The 18,858-nt window shown below is 39.9% G+C and overlaps 1 protein-coding gene across 1 annotated transcript; it reads left to right on the top strand.

Moving 5' to 3' along the window:
- Window positions 1-642: 642 nt before the first annotated feature.
- LOC129654175 (olfactory receptor 151-like) lies at window positions 643-1,614 on the top strand. Its single transcript, XM_055583725.1, has one exon. It carries the CDS (start codon window positions 646-648, stop codon window positions 1,612-1,614), a length of 969 nt encoding a protein of 322 aa, XP_055439700.1. The 5' UTR covers window positions 643-645.
- The last annotated feature ends 17,244 nt before the right edge of the window (window positions 1,615-18,858 follow it).

Here is an 18,858-nt window from a genome sequence, read left to right as displayed (position 1 = left end):
AATTGATATTGTAACACCATATAATTCTCAAATGTGGAAACTGATTTGTCATTCAGTAATTGGAAGGGCTCTATCATCCCACACTATCTGGATTTAAGATAAGGTGACCGCATGCTTTCATTTCATGGGGAGTATTTTGGGATTGCAGATATGATAAGGGACTTTTTCTTTCTGGAGCAAAATTCAACTCTGGTCTCATAAATAAAACACACTTGTAGTTACCTCCAGGGTACTTGGAAAACATGAGAGTGGAAAGGCTCTATAGGGACCCCTATTTTCTACAACTTCATATTCTTCAAACCATGCCATAATTGTAGGAATCCTAGAAAACATTAGAAATGAAGAGACAAACAATTAGAAAAAATGAGTTCAAGATCACTCACTCAGGAACAGAAACTGATACCTACCCACACCAGAAAGGCTCATATATGGTTATTTCTAACTATCTTCAGGGGCTGCTGCACCAATGCTCAGCATCCTTAAATAAAATGACTTGGTACAATGAAGTCTGTCAGCCCTCTATGTCCTGGATCCACAGCTGATTGAATCCTGGGATGTGTAACTGGTTGATACCAAGGGCTGACTGTATATACATTTTCATAAGCTCTTATTTCTTTTTTCCACAGAGCTCCCAACCAAAGGACAATGGCTATACACAACCACTCCACAGTGACAGAGTTCATTCTTGGAGGTTTAATAAATCAGCCAGAGCTCCAACTACCCTTCTTCTTCCTCTTCCTTGGGATCTACTTGGTCACCATGATAGGGAACCTGGGTGTGATAACACTGATTTGTCTGAATGCTCAGCTTCATACACCCATGTACTATTTCCTCAGCAACCTCTCCTTTGTGGATCTCTGCTACTCCTCTGTCATTACCCCTAAGATGCTGGTGAACTTTGTGTCAGAGAAGAACACCATCTCCTATGCAGGGTGCATGTCCCAGCTCTACTTCTTCCTGGTGTTTGTCATTGCTGAGTGTTACATGCTGACAGTGATGGCCTATGACCGCTATGTTGCCATCTGCAGACCTTTGCTTTACAACATCATCATGTCTCATGGAGTCTGCTCCCTCCTGGTGGCTGCAGTCTATACCATGGGGATCATTGGCTCAACCATAGAAATTGGCCTCATGTTAAAACTATCCTATTGTCAGCACCTCATCAGTTACTACTTCTGTGATGTTGTCCCACTCATGAAGCTCTCCTGCTCCAGCACCTATCATATTGAAATAACAACCTTCTTTTTGGCTGGATTTAACATCATAGTCACCAGCTTAACCATCTTTGTTTCCTATGCTTTTATTCTCTCCAGCATCCTCCGTATCCACTCCACAGAGGGAAGGTCCAAAGCCTTCAGTACATGCAGCTCCCATCTTGCAGCTGTGGGATTGCTTTACGGCTGTACCACATTCTTGTACTTAAAACCCCCCACAGGCAGTTCCCTGGCCCAGGAGAATGTGGTCTCCCTGTTCTACACCACAGGGATACCTATGCTTAACCCCCTAATCTACAGCTTGAGAAATAAGGAAGTGAAGGCTGCCATGCAGAAAACACTAAGGAGAAAACTCTTTGGATGCAAATGTCATTATTTTTTTCAGGTTGAAAATTGGTAGAGAAATATAGAGGAGAAGCCCTGTAAAAATTTACATACATATAATGGAAGAACAACCACTTATCAATATGATTTATCGAATGTATTTGCTAATTTTTTCCAATTCCCTTTCTGCCTCTCACATCTCTCATGTCTTACTCTGCTTGAATCATTCTGGTTTCAAGCGGTCTTTTGTTTTGTTTGAGATCAGTTATTTGGTTGGTTGGTTTATTTATGCTTTGCCCTCTGGTAAACAAGGAGATCCAACCAGTCCATTCTGAAGGAGATCAGCCCTGGGATTTCTTTGGAAGGAATGATGCTAAAGATGAAGCTCCAGTACTTTGGCCACCTCATGCGAAGAGTTGACTCATTGGAAAAGACTCTGATGCTGGGAGGGATTGGGGGCAGGAGGAGAAGGGGACGACAGAGGATGAGATGGCTGGATGGCATCACTGACTTGATGGACGTGAGTCTGAGTGAACTCCGGGAGTTGGTGATGGATAGGGAGGCCTGGCGTGCTGTGATTCATGGGGTCGCAAAGACTCGGACACGACTGAGGGACTGAACTGAATTGAACTGAACTGAACTGAAAACATGTATCTTGATTATAGCATAAGTTTAGAACATCTAGCAATGAGTTCCATACTGTTCATGGGGTTCTCATGACAAGAATACCGGAGTGGTTTGCCATTCCTTTCTCCAGTGGACCACATTTTGTCAGAGAGCTATCCAATGATTTTTCCCCGACTAGCCCTTTGAGTACACAGACAAATAGAGATGAATTCAGAAGTCATAAGAAATAGCAAATAGTCTCTTTCTCACCCAGATTTATCCCACTTTTCTCTTTTATTATAATTTTACTGTGTCCTTATACCTGCCACAACTATTGTTTTTCTAAAATGTCCTTCAGCTGAAAATTTATATCCCCTCCTTTTCCTCTGTGGAGGCAAAACTTTAATGGACAGTCTTTTGCTGCAAAGCTTAATGTGACAGTTAATACACAAAGTAACCGAGTACCCTTGACCCATGTGTCTGATCTCCATTTCTGCCATGATTATTTAAATGGTGCCATCACCCAGTTATTCTATCACCATCAGGATCATCACTGAATTATCACCATCCATCTCACATTCATGGATGCTAGGCCAACATCTAAGTGTTTGATGGAATTAGTTCATTTCTCAGATGAGGAAACACTAAGTAATCTCAGATAACATAGCTGCTAAACAATTAACACTGAGATTCACACTGATAGATCATCATCCCCCCTCTCTTGGCCAACAGTATCTCTGTGTATCCTGCTATTCTTAGCATAATTATAAACTTCCAATGTCTAACTTTTCCTTCCATTATCTTCCCACAGCTTCCAGACATCCAAGGAATATTAAACATCCTTGTAGTCTTTTCTCCACGCTAAATAACATTCTGCAATCTCCACCTATATGACTCAGTAAACCAGCTGACCTGGTACAAAATGTCTTTCACCATTTGACTGAAACAATGAGTTAGAGAATTAGTTAGTTGCCTTGTGCTGCAAATATTTGAGGGCATTCTTTTCATTATAATTCATAATTTTTAATAATACTAAGCTAATTGTAAGTCCTTTGTCATTTTAATTATTTTAGATACAGTATTTCATAACTTTATGCAGAAAAATGAACAACTCTAAATTTCTTAAGCAGAAAGAATTTAATGCAGGAAACTAAATGTTCAGATATTTTTCTTGCTATTTTTAACTGGTGTCACAAAGAGTCAGACACGACTGAGCAACTGAACTGAACTTTAAATATATCCTGCCATTCCCTTCTGGCCTGCAGAGTTTCTGCTGAAAGATCAGCTGTTAAGCATATGGGGTTTCCCTTGTATGTTACTTGTTGCTTCTTCCAGGCTGCTTTTAATATTCTTTCTTTGTGTTTAGTCTTTGTTAGTTTGATTAGTATGTATCTTGGCATGTTTCTCCTTGGGTTTATCCTGTATAGGACTCTTTGTGCCTCTTGAATTTGGTTGACTATTTCCTTTTCAATGTTGGGAAAATTTTCAACTATAATCTCTTCAAAAATTTTCTCATACCCTCTCTTTTTCTCTTCTTTTCTGGGACCCCTATAATTCGAAGATTGGTGCATTTGATATTGTCTCAGAGGACTCTGAAACTATCCTCAGTTCCTTTCATTCTTTTTACTTTATTCCGCTCTTCATAAGTTACTTCTACCATTTTATCTTCCAGCTCACTGACTTGTTCTTCTGCTTCAGATATTCTGCTATTGATTCCTTCTAAGGTATTTTTAATTTCAGTAATTGTGCTGTTTGTCTCTGTATGTTTGTTCTTTAATTCTTCTAGGTCTTTGTTAAAAGATTCTTGCATTTTCTCCATTTTGTTTTCAAGGTTTTTGATCATCTTTACTATCACTATTCTAAATTCTTTTTCAGGTAGTTTGCCTATTTCCTCTTCATTTATTTGGACTTCTGTGTTTCTAGTTTGTTCCTTCATTTGTGTAGTATCTCTCTGTCTTTTCATTATTTTTTTAATTTATTGTGTTTGAGGTCTCCTTTTCCCAGGCTTCAAGGCAAGTTGAATTATTTCCTTGAAGAAAATTGAATTCTTTCTTCTTTTTGGCTTCTGCCCTCCTAAGGTTGGTTCAGTGGTTTCTGTAAGCTTCATATAGGAGTTTCCGTTTGTTTGTTTGTTTTTCCTCTGGTGGGCAAGGCCGAGTGAGTTGTAATCCTGTCTGCTGATGATTGGGTTTGCACTTTTGTTTGTTGTTTAGATGAGGCATCCTGCACAGGGTGCTACTGGTGGTTGGCTGATGCTGGATCTTGTATTCAAGTGGTTTCCTTTGTCTGAGTTCTCACTGTTTGATACTCCCTAGGATTAGTTCTCTGGGAATCTAGGATCTTGAAGTCAGTGCTCCACTCCAAAGGCTCAGGGTTTGATCTCTGGTCACAAGTAGTTTGTTATGGCATTAAGTGAGATTAAAACAAACACACTAAAACCAAAGATGAAACCCAAGCATATGGCAGTTACAAAATCAGGCAAATAATAATTAAAATAATGGAATATACACGTAAACATATACACCCATAAGCAAAGTCAAAACAGTCCAACTAAAATAAAGTACAGTAGAGTGACCCAGCAAACAAAGGAAATCAAAAGTTATATTTACCAGTTAAGAACAAAACTAACTAAAGCACAAACTGGAAAACAAAACTAAAGCAAAGTGCCAGGTGGAGAATAAAGCAATGAAAACAAAACTAACAGATATGTTGAGAGGAAAGGAAAGAAAGAAAGAATAGATGTGCAGTGTTAAATAGAGGTAGATGAAGAAGATTAATATACATTAAAGATTAACTGCAAGAACAGTTAAGGAAAAGAACAGTAGGAAAGGAAAACAAAGGAATAAATGTAGAAAAAATGTAATAGGATTTTAAAAATTAAAATTATTTTTAAAAGAAGAAAGAAAAAGGAGGAAAAAGGAAAACTCCACAGAAGTGCAAAAGCCCAATGTAGAGGCAGAGTTTTATAACAGAAGAAAAGGTGTGATTGAATATACACATATACATATATGTTGCTGCTGCTGCTAAGTCGCGTCAGTCGTGTCCAACTCTGTGCAACCCCATAGATGGCAGCCCACCAGGCTTCCCATCCCTGGGATTCTCCAGGCAAGAACACTGGAGTGGGTTGCCATTTCCTTCTCCAGTGCATGAAAGTAAAAAGTGAAAGTGAAGTCGCTCAGTCGTGTCCGACTCTTAGCGACCCCATGGACTACAGCCCACCAGGCTCCTCTGTCCGTGGGATTCTCCAGGCAAGAGTACTGGAGTGGGGTGCCATTGCCTTCTCCAATATATATCCATAAGCAAAATCAAAACAGTCCAACAAAAATATAGTACAATAGATTGACCTGGCTAATAAAGGAAACCAAATTTATATCTACCAAAATAAAGCACTAACTAAATAAGGCACAGAACTAAAGCACAAACTGGAGAAAAAACAAAAAAAGCAAGGTGCCAATTTGGGAATAAAGCAATGAAAATAGAACATATGTTGATAGGAAAGGCGAAAATGAAAAGAAAGAAAGATTATCTAGATATGCAAAGTTAAATAGAGGTAAATAAAGATTTATATATATTAAAGATGAACTTCAAGGGGAAAAGAACAGTAGGAAAAGGAAAAAAAGAGTAGGAATAAATGTAGAAAAAATAATAGGTTTTAAAAATTAAAATTAAAAAAAGAGAGGAAAACTCCACAGAACTGCAAAAACTCAATGTAGAGGCAGAGATTTATAACAACAATAAAAAATATGACTGAGAAAAAAATTTTTAAAGCTCAAAAGCATAATTGGATTTCATACTGCCTATAAAATCAACAACTACAACAGGGGGTGGAGGAAGGAAAAAAAAAGAAAAAAAATCCAAAAGATTCTATAGAACAAGTCAAAAAATAAGAATAATAAATGTTTTTCTTGAGTCACTGCTGTCAGAGTCCTTTCCGTCGCTGGGAGTCACAGTCCACCTCACCTCCCTAGGATGCCCTCCAAAACCATGCTGATCTCTGGACCTGCTGTGGGGGCAGCTCAGAGTATAATCAGGTCCTCTTCCTGTGTGTTCTTGCCGCCAATGTCCACAGCTATCAGAACTAGTGCGTTTTCTTTCGTGGGAGCTCTCAATGACCTTTAATATATTCCATAAGCACAGTCTGTCTGGTTGACCGTGTGGATTTAATCTGCAGCTTGTACAGCTGGTGGGAAGGTTTGGGTCTTCTTCCTTAGCCACACTGCCCCTAGGTTTAAATTGTGGTTTTATTTCCACCTCTACATGTGGGTCGTCCACTGGGGTTTGCTCCTGAGTCTGCCCTGGAGGACTTGGGTTTGCCGCTGTGAGGTCCAGGTGTGGAGGTGATGCAGCTGCTTGGGTCTCAGGGGTTCTGGCAGCACCAGGTACTCAGGGGCACTGGCGGCTAGGGCTGCAGGAAATATAGTGCTCTAGAAGGGTATGGCAACCAGTATTGGCCAATATGCTCCAGTATTCTTGTCTGGAGAACCCCCCCTCCCTGACAGAGAAGCCTGGCAGACCACAGTCTACAGGGTTGCAAAGAGTCAGACATGACCAAAGCGACCCTGCATGCATAGACACAAGACTTTTTTTTTTGCCTGTGGCAGCTCTGCCCCAGTGAAAGTTGAGCGTGAAGGTGGTGCAGCTGCTTGGCTTTTAGGGACCCTGGCGACGCCAAGTGTGCAGGGCACAGAGTGCCTCCCCTGCAGGGGTTATGGCCCTATCAGGGTCTTTTTGAGCCTCTTGGAGCTGACGATCAGAGGTCTCTTTGGCAAGTCTTTCTCTGTAGCTCCACCTTCATGCACTTAGAGGGCTCCCTTCCCTGGGATCCTTCTCTTTTGTTTGGCATGTCAGGCACATACAGGGGCCTCCCTGACTGGGGTCCTACTCTGTAGATCGGTGCATCAGGCACTTAAAGGAGCACCCTGGTGGGGTCCTACTCTGAAGTTCAGTGCCTCAGGCATTTGATGGGCAAGCCTCTCTATGTTCACTGCCGATACTGGCATGTGGGGGAAGAGAGGCTATGGTGATGGCTCCCCCCCTTACATGTGACTCAGCAATATCGCCTTGCTTCCACGGCTGCCTGGCTTTCCTCCACAGGCATTTCCAACCACAATTTCCTCCCTCACATTCTATCGATCCGTCTGTCTGCAGTCAACAGCACCTGTCACCCTGGGATTGCTCCACACGCCCTAAACTCCAGATCCCAGCTGCTGCACCTTCCAGAGGACCAGCGTGCCTGTCCAGGGTATGTATGGTTTTGTCAAGGACTGTCTGATTCTCATTCTATTTAGGCTGCCACAGATCAACTGTTTCACTCTCAGCCTTAAATGTTTCTCCTCTGACTCGGACAATTGCCCCAGTGTGGGGATTGGACCCCTGCTTCAGTTCCCCCACCCACTGAGCGCAGGTCCAGTCTTATTAACACTCCTGTTTTTCCCCCTAGTTCCTTCATCCTACTGAGTTTTGCGTGGTTCTATATATTCTTTTCCACTGGTCAGGTACCCCTGTCCACTGTCAGCTGGTGTTCTGCATGCATTTCTGTGTCTGAAGGTGTATTCCTGATGTATCCATGGAGAGAAATGTACTCCATGTCCAGCTACTCCTCCACCATCTTGTTTTCCTTCTGTATATCTTCTTTGATGATATATCTTCCAAGGTCTGAGAGATGAGTTGTTGCCAAGGTTCTGAGGAATGGCAGGATGTACAGGTAGAACACAAGAGTATTTTTAGGACAGAGAAACAACTTTCTATGTCACTATAAATGTTTATATATATATCACTATACATTTGTCAAACTCCACAAAATGCACAATACCAAGAGTGCCCTAATGTCATCTATGGACTTGGGTGGCAATGATGTATCAATGTGGATTCATAAATCATAACGAATGTGCAACTCTGATGGGGGATGCTGATAGTGGGAGAGGCTATGCATATGAGGAGGCAAGAGATATGTGGGAAATCTCTGTATGTTCAGTTCAATTTTGCTTTGAGCCAAAAACTGCTCCAAAGAAAAATAAGGTCTTTTTTTGAAAATGGTTTTTATATTCACAGTTACCAACAGAAGAAAGCGTACCATACCATGAGAGCTAAACACAGAAGCACAGGATTGGTCAGAAAGCAAAAAGAGAGGATGTAACTGGACAAGAGACTTTATTGTGTTTTCCACATGGAATAATGAGCAGGGCAGACTAAGCAGGTTTAGGATTGGCTAGTTTGAATAATTTCAGCTGGTTTTGGAACACAAGGGCTGTCCCCAGTTGTCTAGAAACTGAATTTGGCTTAGTTAGGGCAGATGGATAGTGGCCCAGAGTTTGAGAGGACAGTAAACGGGGCTGTTGGGTGTATGGGTCCAGCAGTGGTTGGTTTGCATTTGAAGCTACACTCATAAATGAAGGAATTCATCACAACTAAGCCTGCTTCATAAGAAATACTAAAAAGTGTTCTTCAAGCTGATGTTCAGTTCAATTCAGTCTCTAAGTCGTGTCCAACTCTTTGCGACCCCATGAACCCCAGCTGATGAAAAGGAACTAATTAATAACATGAAAATGTTTGAAAATACACAAGGTAAATGTAAGTATATAGTCAAACTAGGAATACTACTATGATATAATATGGTGGTATCCAAGCCACTAAACTCTAATATAAAGGTTAAAAGACAAAATTATTAAAACAACTATAGCTACAATATTGTGTTAATGGATTATAGTTGTTGTTTAGTCTGTAAGTAGTGTCTGACTCTTTACAACCTAATGGACTGCAACATGCCAGGCTTCCCTGTCCTTCATTATCTCCCTGAGTTTGTTCAAATTCATGTCCATTGAGTCAATGATGCTAATAACCATCTCATCCTTTGTCACTCCTTTCTCCTTTTGTCTACAATCTTTCCCAGCATCAGGGTCTTTTCCATTGAGTCAGCTCTTCGCATCAGGTGGCCAAAGTATTGGAGTTTCAGCTTCAGCATGAGTCCTTCCAATGAATGTTCAGGGTTGATTTCCTTTAGGAATCATTGGTTTGACGTCCTTGCAGCCCACAGGATTCTCAAGAGTCTTCTCCAGCACCACAGTTTGAAAGCATCCGTTCTTCAGCACTCTGCCTTCTTTATGGTCCAACTTTCACAACCATACATGATTACTGGAAAAACCATAGCTTTGATCATATGGACCTTTGTCAGCAAGCTGATGTCTCTGCTTTTTAATATGTTGTCTAGGTTTGTCATAGCTTTCCTTCCAAGAAGCAAGCATTTTGTAATTTCATGTTACTGATATACAATATGCTAATGGATATACAATATGAAAAGAACTAAGCTGTGTCAGCAGGGGAGAGAGTAAAAGGGTAGAGTTTTTGTACACAATTGAACTTAACTTGCTGTCAGCATAAAATAGACTGTTATATCTATAAAATGTTTTATGTATGCCTCATGTAAACTCAAAGCAAAAAACCTAAGAGAATCACAAAAGATAAAGAGAAGGGAGTCAAAGTACACCAATATGGAAAATTATTCAAAAAGGAAAGTAGCCAGAGAGGAGAAAATGTACAAAAGAGCTACAAAATTGCCAGAAAACAATAAGATATCATTAGTACGTTGTTACCTATCAACTATTACTCTTAATATAAATGAATTAAATTCCCCTATCAAAGGCATAGAGTAACTGGATGAATTAAAAAAAAAACTCAACTATATGATTCCTGTAAGAGACTCACTTCAGGTTTACTAACACACATGGAGTCAAAAGCCTCTTGATGAAAGTCAAAGAGGAGAGTGAAAAAGTTGGCTTAAAGCTCAACATTCAGAAAATGAAGATCATGGCATCCGGTCCCATCACTTCATGGGAAATAGATGGGGACACAGTGGAAACAGTGTCAGACTTTACTTTTTGGGGCTCCAAAATCACTGCAGATGGTGATTGCAGCCAGGAAATTAAAAGACATGTACTCCTTGGAAGGAAAGTTATGACCAACCTAGATAGCATATTGAAAAGCAGAGACATTACTTTGCCAACAAAGGTCCGTCTAGTCAAGGCTATGGTTTTTCCAGTGGTCAAGTATGGATGTAAGAGTTGAACTGTGAAGAAAGCTGAATGCTGAAGAATTGATGCATTTGAACTGTGGTGTTGGAGAAGACTCTTGAGAATCTCTTGGACTGCAAGGAGATCCAACCAGTCCATCCTAAAGGAGATCAGCCCTGGGGGTTCTTTGGAAGGAATGATGCTAAAGCTGAAACTCCAGTACTTTGGCCACCTCACGAGAAGAGTTGACTCATTGGAAAAGACTCTGATGCTGGGAGGGATTGGGGGCAGGAGGAGAAGGGGACGACAGAGGATGAGATGGCTGGATGGCATCACTGACTCGATGGACGTGAGTCTGAGCGAACTCCGGGAGTTGGTGATGGACAGGGAGGCCTGGCGTGCTGCGATTCATGGGGTCGCAAAGAGTCGGACACGACTGAGAACTGAACTGAACTGTACTGATGGAGTCAAAGTGAAAGGAAGGGAAAAGATACTTTATGCAAGTCAAAATAAAAAAGGACAATGGTAGCTATAGTTATATCTGACAAAGTAGGCATCAAATTTAAAATGATCACAAGGGACAAAAAATTGACATTATATAATAAGGGGATAATTCATCAAGGGAATAGAATAACCATAAATTATATGCACTAAATATCTAACCATCTAAATATATTAATCAGATAATTACAGATCTGAAGGGAGACATTGACAACAATACAAAAAGAACACATGGTTACGACACCCCACTGCCAATAATGGATAGATCACCCAGACAAAAAAGTAAAAAGGAAATGTCAAACTTGAACTATGCTTTAGACTAAATTGTCCTAACAGACATCTACAGAATATACCATCCCACAGCAGTGGAATACTTGTCAAAGGCACACAGAACATTTTCTAGGATATATCACATGATAGTTCATAAAGAAGCCCTAGGAAATTTTAAAAGAATGAAATCATGCAAAGCATCTCTTTTATCCACATTTGTACGAAACTAGAAATCAGTAACATGAGGAAAGCCAGAAAATTCACAAATATGTGGAAATTAAACAGCATACTTCTGAAATACCAGTCGGTCAAAGAATAATTTTTTTAAAATCTTGAGATAAACTGAATGGAAATACAACATACCAAATCTTATGGGCTACAACAAAAGCAGTTCTAAGAGTGAAATTTTTCCTGCTAATTTTTATTGAAGTATAGTTGATTTACAATGTTGTGTTAGTTTCTTGTGTACAACCAAGTAATTCAGACAGATGTATAGATAAATATAGATTGTGTGTGTGCTCAGTAGCTTTAGTCTTGTCCAACTCTTTGTGAACCTATGGACTGTAGACTGCCAAGCTCCTCTGGTCATAGGATTCTCCAAGTAAGAATACCAGTGTGGGTTGACATTTCCTTCTCCAGGGGATCTTCCTGACCCAGGGATAAACCCGAATCTCCTGTGCCTCCTGCATTGCAGATGGGTTCTTTACTGCTGAGTCACTGGGAAAGCCATAAATATGGCTTTCTCAGATTCATCTTGATTATATCTTATTATGATACTTTTTTTAATTTTTTTTTAATGCAGTTCCCTGTACTACATAGTAGGACCTTCTGATTTATCTATTTAAATATAGGAGTTTATGTGTGCTAATCCCAAACTTTGTTTTTTTTAGTTTTGTTTTGTTTTTAATTGAAATTTATTTATTTTAATTGGAGTCTAATTGCTTTACAATATTTTATTTGTTCTGCCACACATCAACATGAATCCACCATGGGTGTACACGTGTTCCCCATCCTGAACCCCCCCTCCCACCTCCCTCCCCGTACCATCCCTCCGGGTCATCCCAGTGCACCAGCCCCAAGCATCCTGTATCGAACCTGGAATGGTGATTCGTTTCTTATATGATATTATACATGTTTCCATGCCATTCTCCCAAATCATCCCACCCTCTACCTCACCCACAGAGTCCAAAAGACTGTTCTATACATCTGTGTCTCTTTTGCTGTCTCACATACAGGGTTATCATTACCATCTTTCTAAATTCCATATATATGCATTAGTATACTGTATTGGTGTTTTTCTTTCTGGCTTACTTCACTCTGTATAATAGGCTCCAGTTTCATCCACCTCATTAGAACTGATTCAAATGTATTGTTTTTAATAGTTGAGTAATACTCCATTGTGTATATGTACCACAGCTTTCTTATCCATTCATCTGCTGATAGACATCTAGGTTGCTTCCTTGTCCTGGCTATTATAAACAGTGCTGCGATGAATACTGGGGTTAATTTATCCCTCCCATCTTACCCCTTGGTAACCATAAGTTTGTTTCTATGTCTTTGAGTCTCTACCTTTATGTAAGTGAATTTATTTGTATTATATTTAAGATTCCACATATAATCGATATCATATGATATTTATCTTTCAATTTGACTTGCTTCACTTCTAAGATAATCTCTAGGTCCATCAATGTTGGTGCGAATGACATTATTTCATTCTTTATAATGGCTGAGAAATATTACTTTGTTTCTCCTGAGGAAATAATCAGAAATCTAGACAAAATTTTAACACAAACTAATAATTATAGCATTATTTATAATAATAAAACATTGGAGAACCTGACACAATTTTAATTTTTAACAATAGAAGAAAGATGTTTAATGACATATTTACATGATGAAACCTATGAAAAAGTATGATTCAAAAATATTTATTGATAAGCAAATGCTCCCATTATAATGAGAAATCCAACAGTATTTTATAACATGACATACAGAGCATGATCACACTGGAAAAAATGTTATACTCCAGATAAGATCCTCATTTCCTGATCTCTGAATGGTGGAGTGTGTGTATCAGTTAGCTGTTGCTATATAAGAGTCTCACAAAATCTCATTGGTGTACAGTAATGATTATTTGTTGCTCACATGTCTACAAGATCGTTGTGGTGCATCTTGTCTGGTGCATATGCCTATATGTATACATGTATATTATATATATAAATGTACAAAGATATATGTTTGAATATAGACATATTCATAAGGAATAGCAACAGCTGTTGCTTCTAAAGAGAATTCAGGGATGGAATAACTAGAGGGGACGCAGACATATTTTCACTGCATAACCTCCACTTGTGTTGTTTAATTGTTTACCATGTGCAAGAATTACTTGGTCAAAATGTTTTTACTGTATTTTAATAATATTTAAGAGGAAATAGCAACCCACTTTAGTATTCTTGCCTGGAAAACTTCATGGACAGAGGAGCTTGGCAGGCTACAGTCCAGGGATTTGCAAGCAGTCAGACTCAACTGAACAACTAAGCATGCACACAAAATATAATTTTAAAATGAAAATTAGAAAACACTCAATTTTTCTCATGAATAAGGAAGTTCTTGAAAGGTGAAGTGATATGCTACAGGTCATGCAAAAAGCAAAGGAAGTACTGATAAGTAGATGAAAGAGTTCCAGCAGGAAAGGAACTAAGATTTATTAAGTGCCTGGCATTTAATTCTCTCAAAAACCTCATGAAGTCAAGACCATTATCTCACTTTTAAAAACAGAGAAATTAATATTTAAAGACATTAATTTTCTCAAAATCACACAACTATCAACTGAGCTTACCAGATTACTAGAAAACCATCTCCATTACAGGGTCACAATTTGATGTTTCCTCTGGTACCTTTTCGGAGAAAGTGATGGTACCCGACTCCAGTACTCTTGCTTGGAAAATCCCATGGACGGAGGAGCCTGGTGGACTGCAGTCCATGGGGTCGCGAAGAGTCAGGCACGACTGAGCGACTTGACTTTCACTTTTCACTTTCATGCATTGGAGAAGGAAATGGCAACCCACTCCAGTGTTCTTGCCTGGAAAATCCCAGGGATGGGGGAGCCTGGTGGGCTGCCGTCTATGGGGTTGCACCGAGTCGGACACGACTGAAGTGACTTAGCAGCTGGTACCTTTTGAAAGGGTCTTAGTCACCTCATTCACCAGGTACATAAACCACACACTCAAAAGGTCTCCTGAATTCAATTCTCATTTCCTGGTGCATAATGAGTAAAGCAAAACCTTCCCCCAGCACTCTCAGTTTTATAACTTTGATCTAAAGGGCAAACTAAACACATTCAAAGTTCCCTTTTTCCCAAAGGAAGAGAAACTTCCCAAAGAAAAGCTCATATGACAAAATGCCTCATCAGCATTTAACATGTTAATACTATTCCAAAGAACTTCCTTTATTACTAATTAATCATTGAGACCCAAGGTGTTCCAATGTATTCTATACCACTTTACCCAGTGTTTTAGGTGTATAAAACAGTCAAAATGAATTATCTCTTTCCCATACATGACTGCATGAGAAGATCCGTTTAATCTGCAGTGCCTTAAAATCCTCTAGAAATGACCTCTTCTAATAATCAGCTCCTTAGTACTTCATGATAACTAACTAAATCCCCAAATTATTTACTCCTATCTTACAACTTACAGACTTTTAAGTAGTCTATCCCGAGCCACAGACTTTTCCATCAGAGCTAAATACCCAAACTAACCCTTCACTTGAGTTCAGTTCAGTCCCTCAGTGGTGTCCGACTCTTTGTGACCCCATGAATTGCAGCATGCCAGGTCCCCCTGTCCATCACCAGCTCCCGGAGTTCACCCAAACTCATGTCCATCGAGTCAGTGATGCCATCCAGCCATCTCATCCTCTATCGTCCCCTTCTCCTCCTGTCCCAAATCCCTTCCAACATCAGGGTCTTTTCCAATGAGTCAACTCTTCACATAGGTGACCAACATATTGGAGTTTCGGCTTCAGCCTCAGTCCTTCCAATGAACACCCAGGACTGATCTCCTTTAGGATGGACTGGTTGGATCTCCTTGCAGTCCAAGGGATCTCAAGAGTTTTCTCCAACACCACAGTTCAAAAGTATCAATTCTTCAGCGCTCAGCTTTCTTCACAGCCCAACACTGAAATCTATACATGACCACTGGAAAAACCATAGCCTTGACTAGACAGACATTTGTTGCCAACGTAATGTCTCTGCTTTTGAATATCCTGTCTAGGTTGGTCATAACTTTCCTTCCAAGGGGTAAGCGTCTTTTAATTTCATGGCTGCAGTCACCATCTGCAGTGATTTTGGAGCCCAGAAAAATAAAGTCAGCCACTGTTTCCACTGTTTCCCCATCTATTTGCCAGGAGGTGATGGGACCAGATGCCATGATCTTAGTTTTCTGAACTTTAAGCCAACTTTTTCACTCTCCACTTTCACTTTCATCAAGAGGCTTTTGAGTTCCTCTTCACTTTCTGCCATAAGGGTGGTGTCATCTGCATATCTGACGTGATTGATATTTCTCCCGGCAATCTTGATTCCAGCTTGTGCTTCTTCCAGCCCAGCGTTTCTCATGATGTACTCTGCATATAAGTTAAATAAGTAGGGTGACAATATACAGCCTTGACGTACTCCCTTTCCTATTTGTAACCAGTCTGTTGTTCCATGTCCAGTTCTAACTGCTGCTTCCTGACCTGCATACAGATTTCTCAAGAGGCAGATCAGCTGGTCTGGTATTCCCATCTCTTTCAGAATATTCAGCAGTTTGTGATCCACACAGTCAAAGGCTTTCGCATAGTCAATAAAGAAGAAATAGATGTTTTTCTGGAACTCTATTGCTTTTTTGATGATTGAGTGGATGTCAGCAATTTGATTTCTGGTTCCTCTGCCTTTTCTAAAACCAACTTGAACATCAGGAAGTTCACGGTTCACATATTGCTGAAGCCTGGCTTGAAGAATTTTGAGCATTACTTTACTAGCGTGTGAGATGAGTGCAATTGTGCAGTAGTTTGAGCATACTTTGCATTGCCTTTCTTTGGGATTGGAATGAAAACTGACCTTTTCCAGGCCTGTGGCCACTGCTGAGTTTTCCAAATTTGCTGCCATATTGAGTGCAGCACTTTCACAGCATCATCTTTCAGGATTTGAAAAAGCTCACCTGGAATTCTATCACCTCAACTAGCTTTGTTCATAGTGATGCTTTCTAAGGCCCACTTGACTTCACATTCCAGGATGTCTGGCTCTAGGTGAATTATCACACCATCGTGATTATCTTGATCATGAAGCTCTTTTTTGTACAGTTCCTCTGTGTATTCTTGCCACCTCTTCTTAATATCGTCTGCTTCTGTTAGGTCCCTATCATTTCTGTCCTTTATCGAGCCCATCTTTGCATAAAATATTCCCTTGGTATCTCTAATTTTCTTGACGAGATCTCTAGTCTTTCCCATTCTGTTGTTTTTCTCTATTTCTTTGCACTGATTGCTGAGGAAGGCTTTCTTATCACTTCTTGCTATTCTTTGGAACTCTGCATTCAGATGCTTATATCTTTCCTTTTCTCCTTTTCTTTTTGCTTCTCTTCTTTTCACAGCTATTTGTAAGGCCTCCCAGGCAGCCATTTTGCTTTTTTGCATTTCTTTTCCATGGGGATGGTCTTATCCCTGTCTCCTGTACAATGTCACAAACCTCTGTCCATAGTTCATCAGGCATTCTATCTATCATATGTAGTCCCTTAAATGTATTTTTCACTTCCACTGTATAATCATAAGGGATTTGATTTAGGTCATACCTGAATGGTCTAGTGGTTTTCCCTACTTTCTTCAATTTAAGTCTGAATTTGGTAATAAGGAGTTCATGATCTGAGCCACAATCAGCTCCCAGTCTTGTTTTTGCTGACTGTATAGAGCTTCCCCATCTTTGGCTGCAAAGAATATAATCAATCTGATTTTGGTGTTGACCATCTGGTGATGCTCATGTGTAGAGTCTTCTCTACTAACCCTTCAATAACTCTAAATTCTGACTCTCTTACTCTTGAAACAATGTAGGAAATATTCCAATCAAGCATCTTTATAACCCTTAAACTAACACAAGTTCTAATTCACTAGCCTGGGTCCCTCAGCTTCTACACATAACCATAGGAGTTACCATGCTTCACCTGCTATCTTGGGCCTACACACTTGATACCCACACACCACATTTTTAACACAATTCTGTTGTCAGTTGGCCAGGATCAAGTTTAGCGAACATTTGTCTCCTACTCTTGTGAAGAAATGTAATATTCAAAACTTATATATGGAGAATTTATATTAAATAACTGTGACTACTGTCAGATTTTAATATACTGATATATCATACATTCAAAATGAAATCGGCAAGGGCAACAAGGAAACAATGCAAGAACACAGGGCACAGAGGAAAATGAAGCAGATTCAAATTCAAGGCCTGGATTCCAGTCCCAGCTGTGGCACCAGTTCTGTGGCCCTGGAAAACATATGTAATATTTCCAAGTCTCCAAGTCTGTTAAATGAGATTAGATTAAATGGTTTATAAGACCCATTCAAGATTAAATGATCTATGATTGTAGAGCATATGCATAAAACAATATTAGAATATTCAGGGTGGATCAAGGGGAAGGAGAAATACATCTGAACCAAACACTCAGTGCTCACTCACTTCTGTCACGTCCAATTCTTTGCAACCCCGTTGTCTGTAACCCAGCAGGCTCCTCTGTCCATGGGATTCTCCAGCAAGAATACTGGAGTGGACATTATCAGAGAAATGCAAATCAAAACCACAATGAGATACCATCTCATACCGGTCAGAATGGATGCTATCAAAAGGTCTACAAACAATAAATGCTGGAGAGGGTGTGGAGAAAAGGGAACCCTCTTACACTGTTGGTGGGAATGCAAACTAGTACAGCCACTATGGAGAACAGTGTGGCGATTCCTTAAAAAACTGGAAATAGAACTGCCATATGACCCAACAAACCCAGTGCCAGGCTAACACACCAAGGATAGCAGAATTGAAAGAGACACATGTACCCCAATGTTCATTGCAAAACTGTTTACAATAGCTAGGACATGGAAGCAACCTAGATATCCATCAGCAGATGAATGGATAAGAAAGCAGTGGTACATATACACAATGGAGTATTACTCAGCCTTTAAAAAAAAAAGCACATTTGAGTCAGTTCTAATGAGGTGGATGAAATTGAAGCTTATTATACAGAGTGAAGTAAGTCAGAAAGAAAAACACCAATACAATATATTAATACATATATGTGGAATTTAGAAACATGGTAACAACAACCCTGCATGTGAGACAGCAAAAGGGACACAGATATAAAGAACAGACTTTGGCTCTGGGAGAAGGTGAAGGTGGGAAGATTTGAGAAAATAGCATTGATGCATGTATATTACCATATGTGAAATAGATGACCAGTCCAAGTACAATGCATGAAACATGGCACTCAAAGTTGGTGTACTGGGACAACACAGAGGGATGGGATGGGGAGGGAGGTGGGAGGGGGGATCAAGATGGGGGGACACATGTACACCCGTGGCTGATTCATGTCAATGTATGGCAAAAACCCACCATAATATTGTAAAGTAATTAGCCTCCAATTAAAATAAATAGATTAATTTTTTAAAAGGAATACTGAACTGGGTTGCCATGCCCTCCTCCAGGGGATCTAATGCATCTCTTATGTCTCCTGCATTGGCAGTTGTGTTCTTTACCACTAGTGCCACCTGGGAAGCCCAAAGTGAAAGTGTTAGTTGCACATCCAGACACAAAGACTTAAAACTTTCTGTACAAGAGAGGGGAAAAAATGGAACTTACACCCTTCGTTGAAAACACACACAAGCTAATAAACAAAACATTTTATCTACTTCTTCAAATA

The sequence above is a fragment of the Bubalus kerabau genome, chromosome 5, assembly GCF_029407905.1.
Source record: "Bubalus kerabau isolate K-KA32 ecotype Philippines breed swamp buffalo chromosome 5, PCC_UOA_SB_1v2, whole genome shotgun sequence".
NCBI classification, from domain to species: Eukaryota; Metazoa; Chordata; class Mammalia; order Artiodactyla; family Bovidae; genus Bubalus; species Bubalus kerabau.
This window is presented reverse-complemented; position numbering and strand designations above follow the sequence as displayed.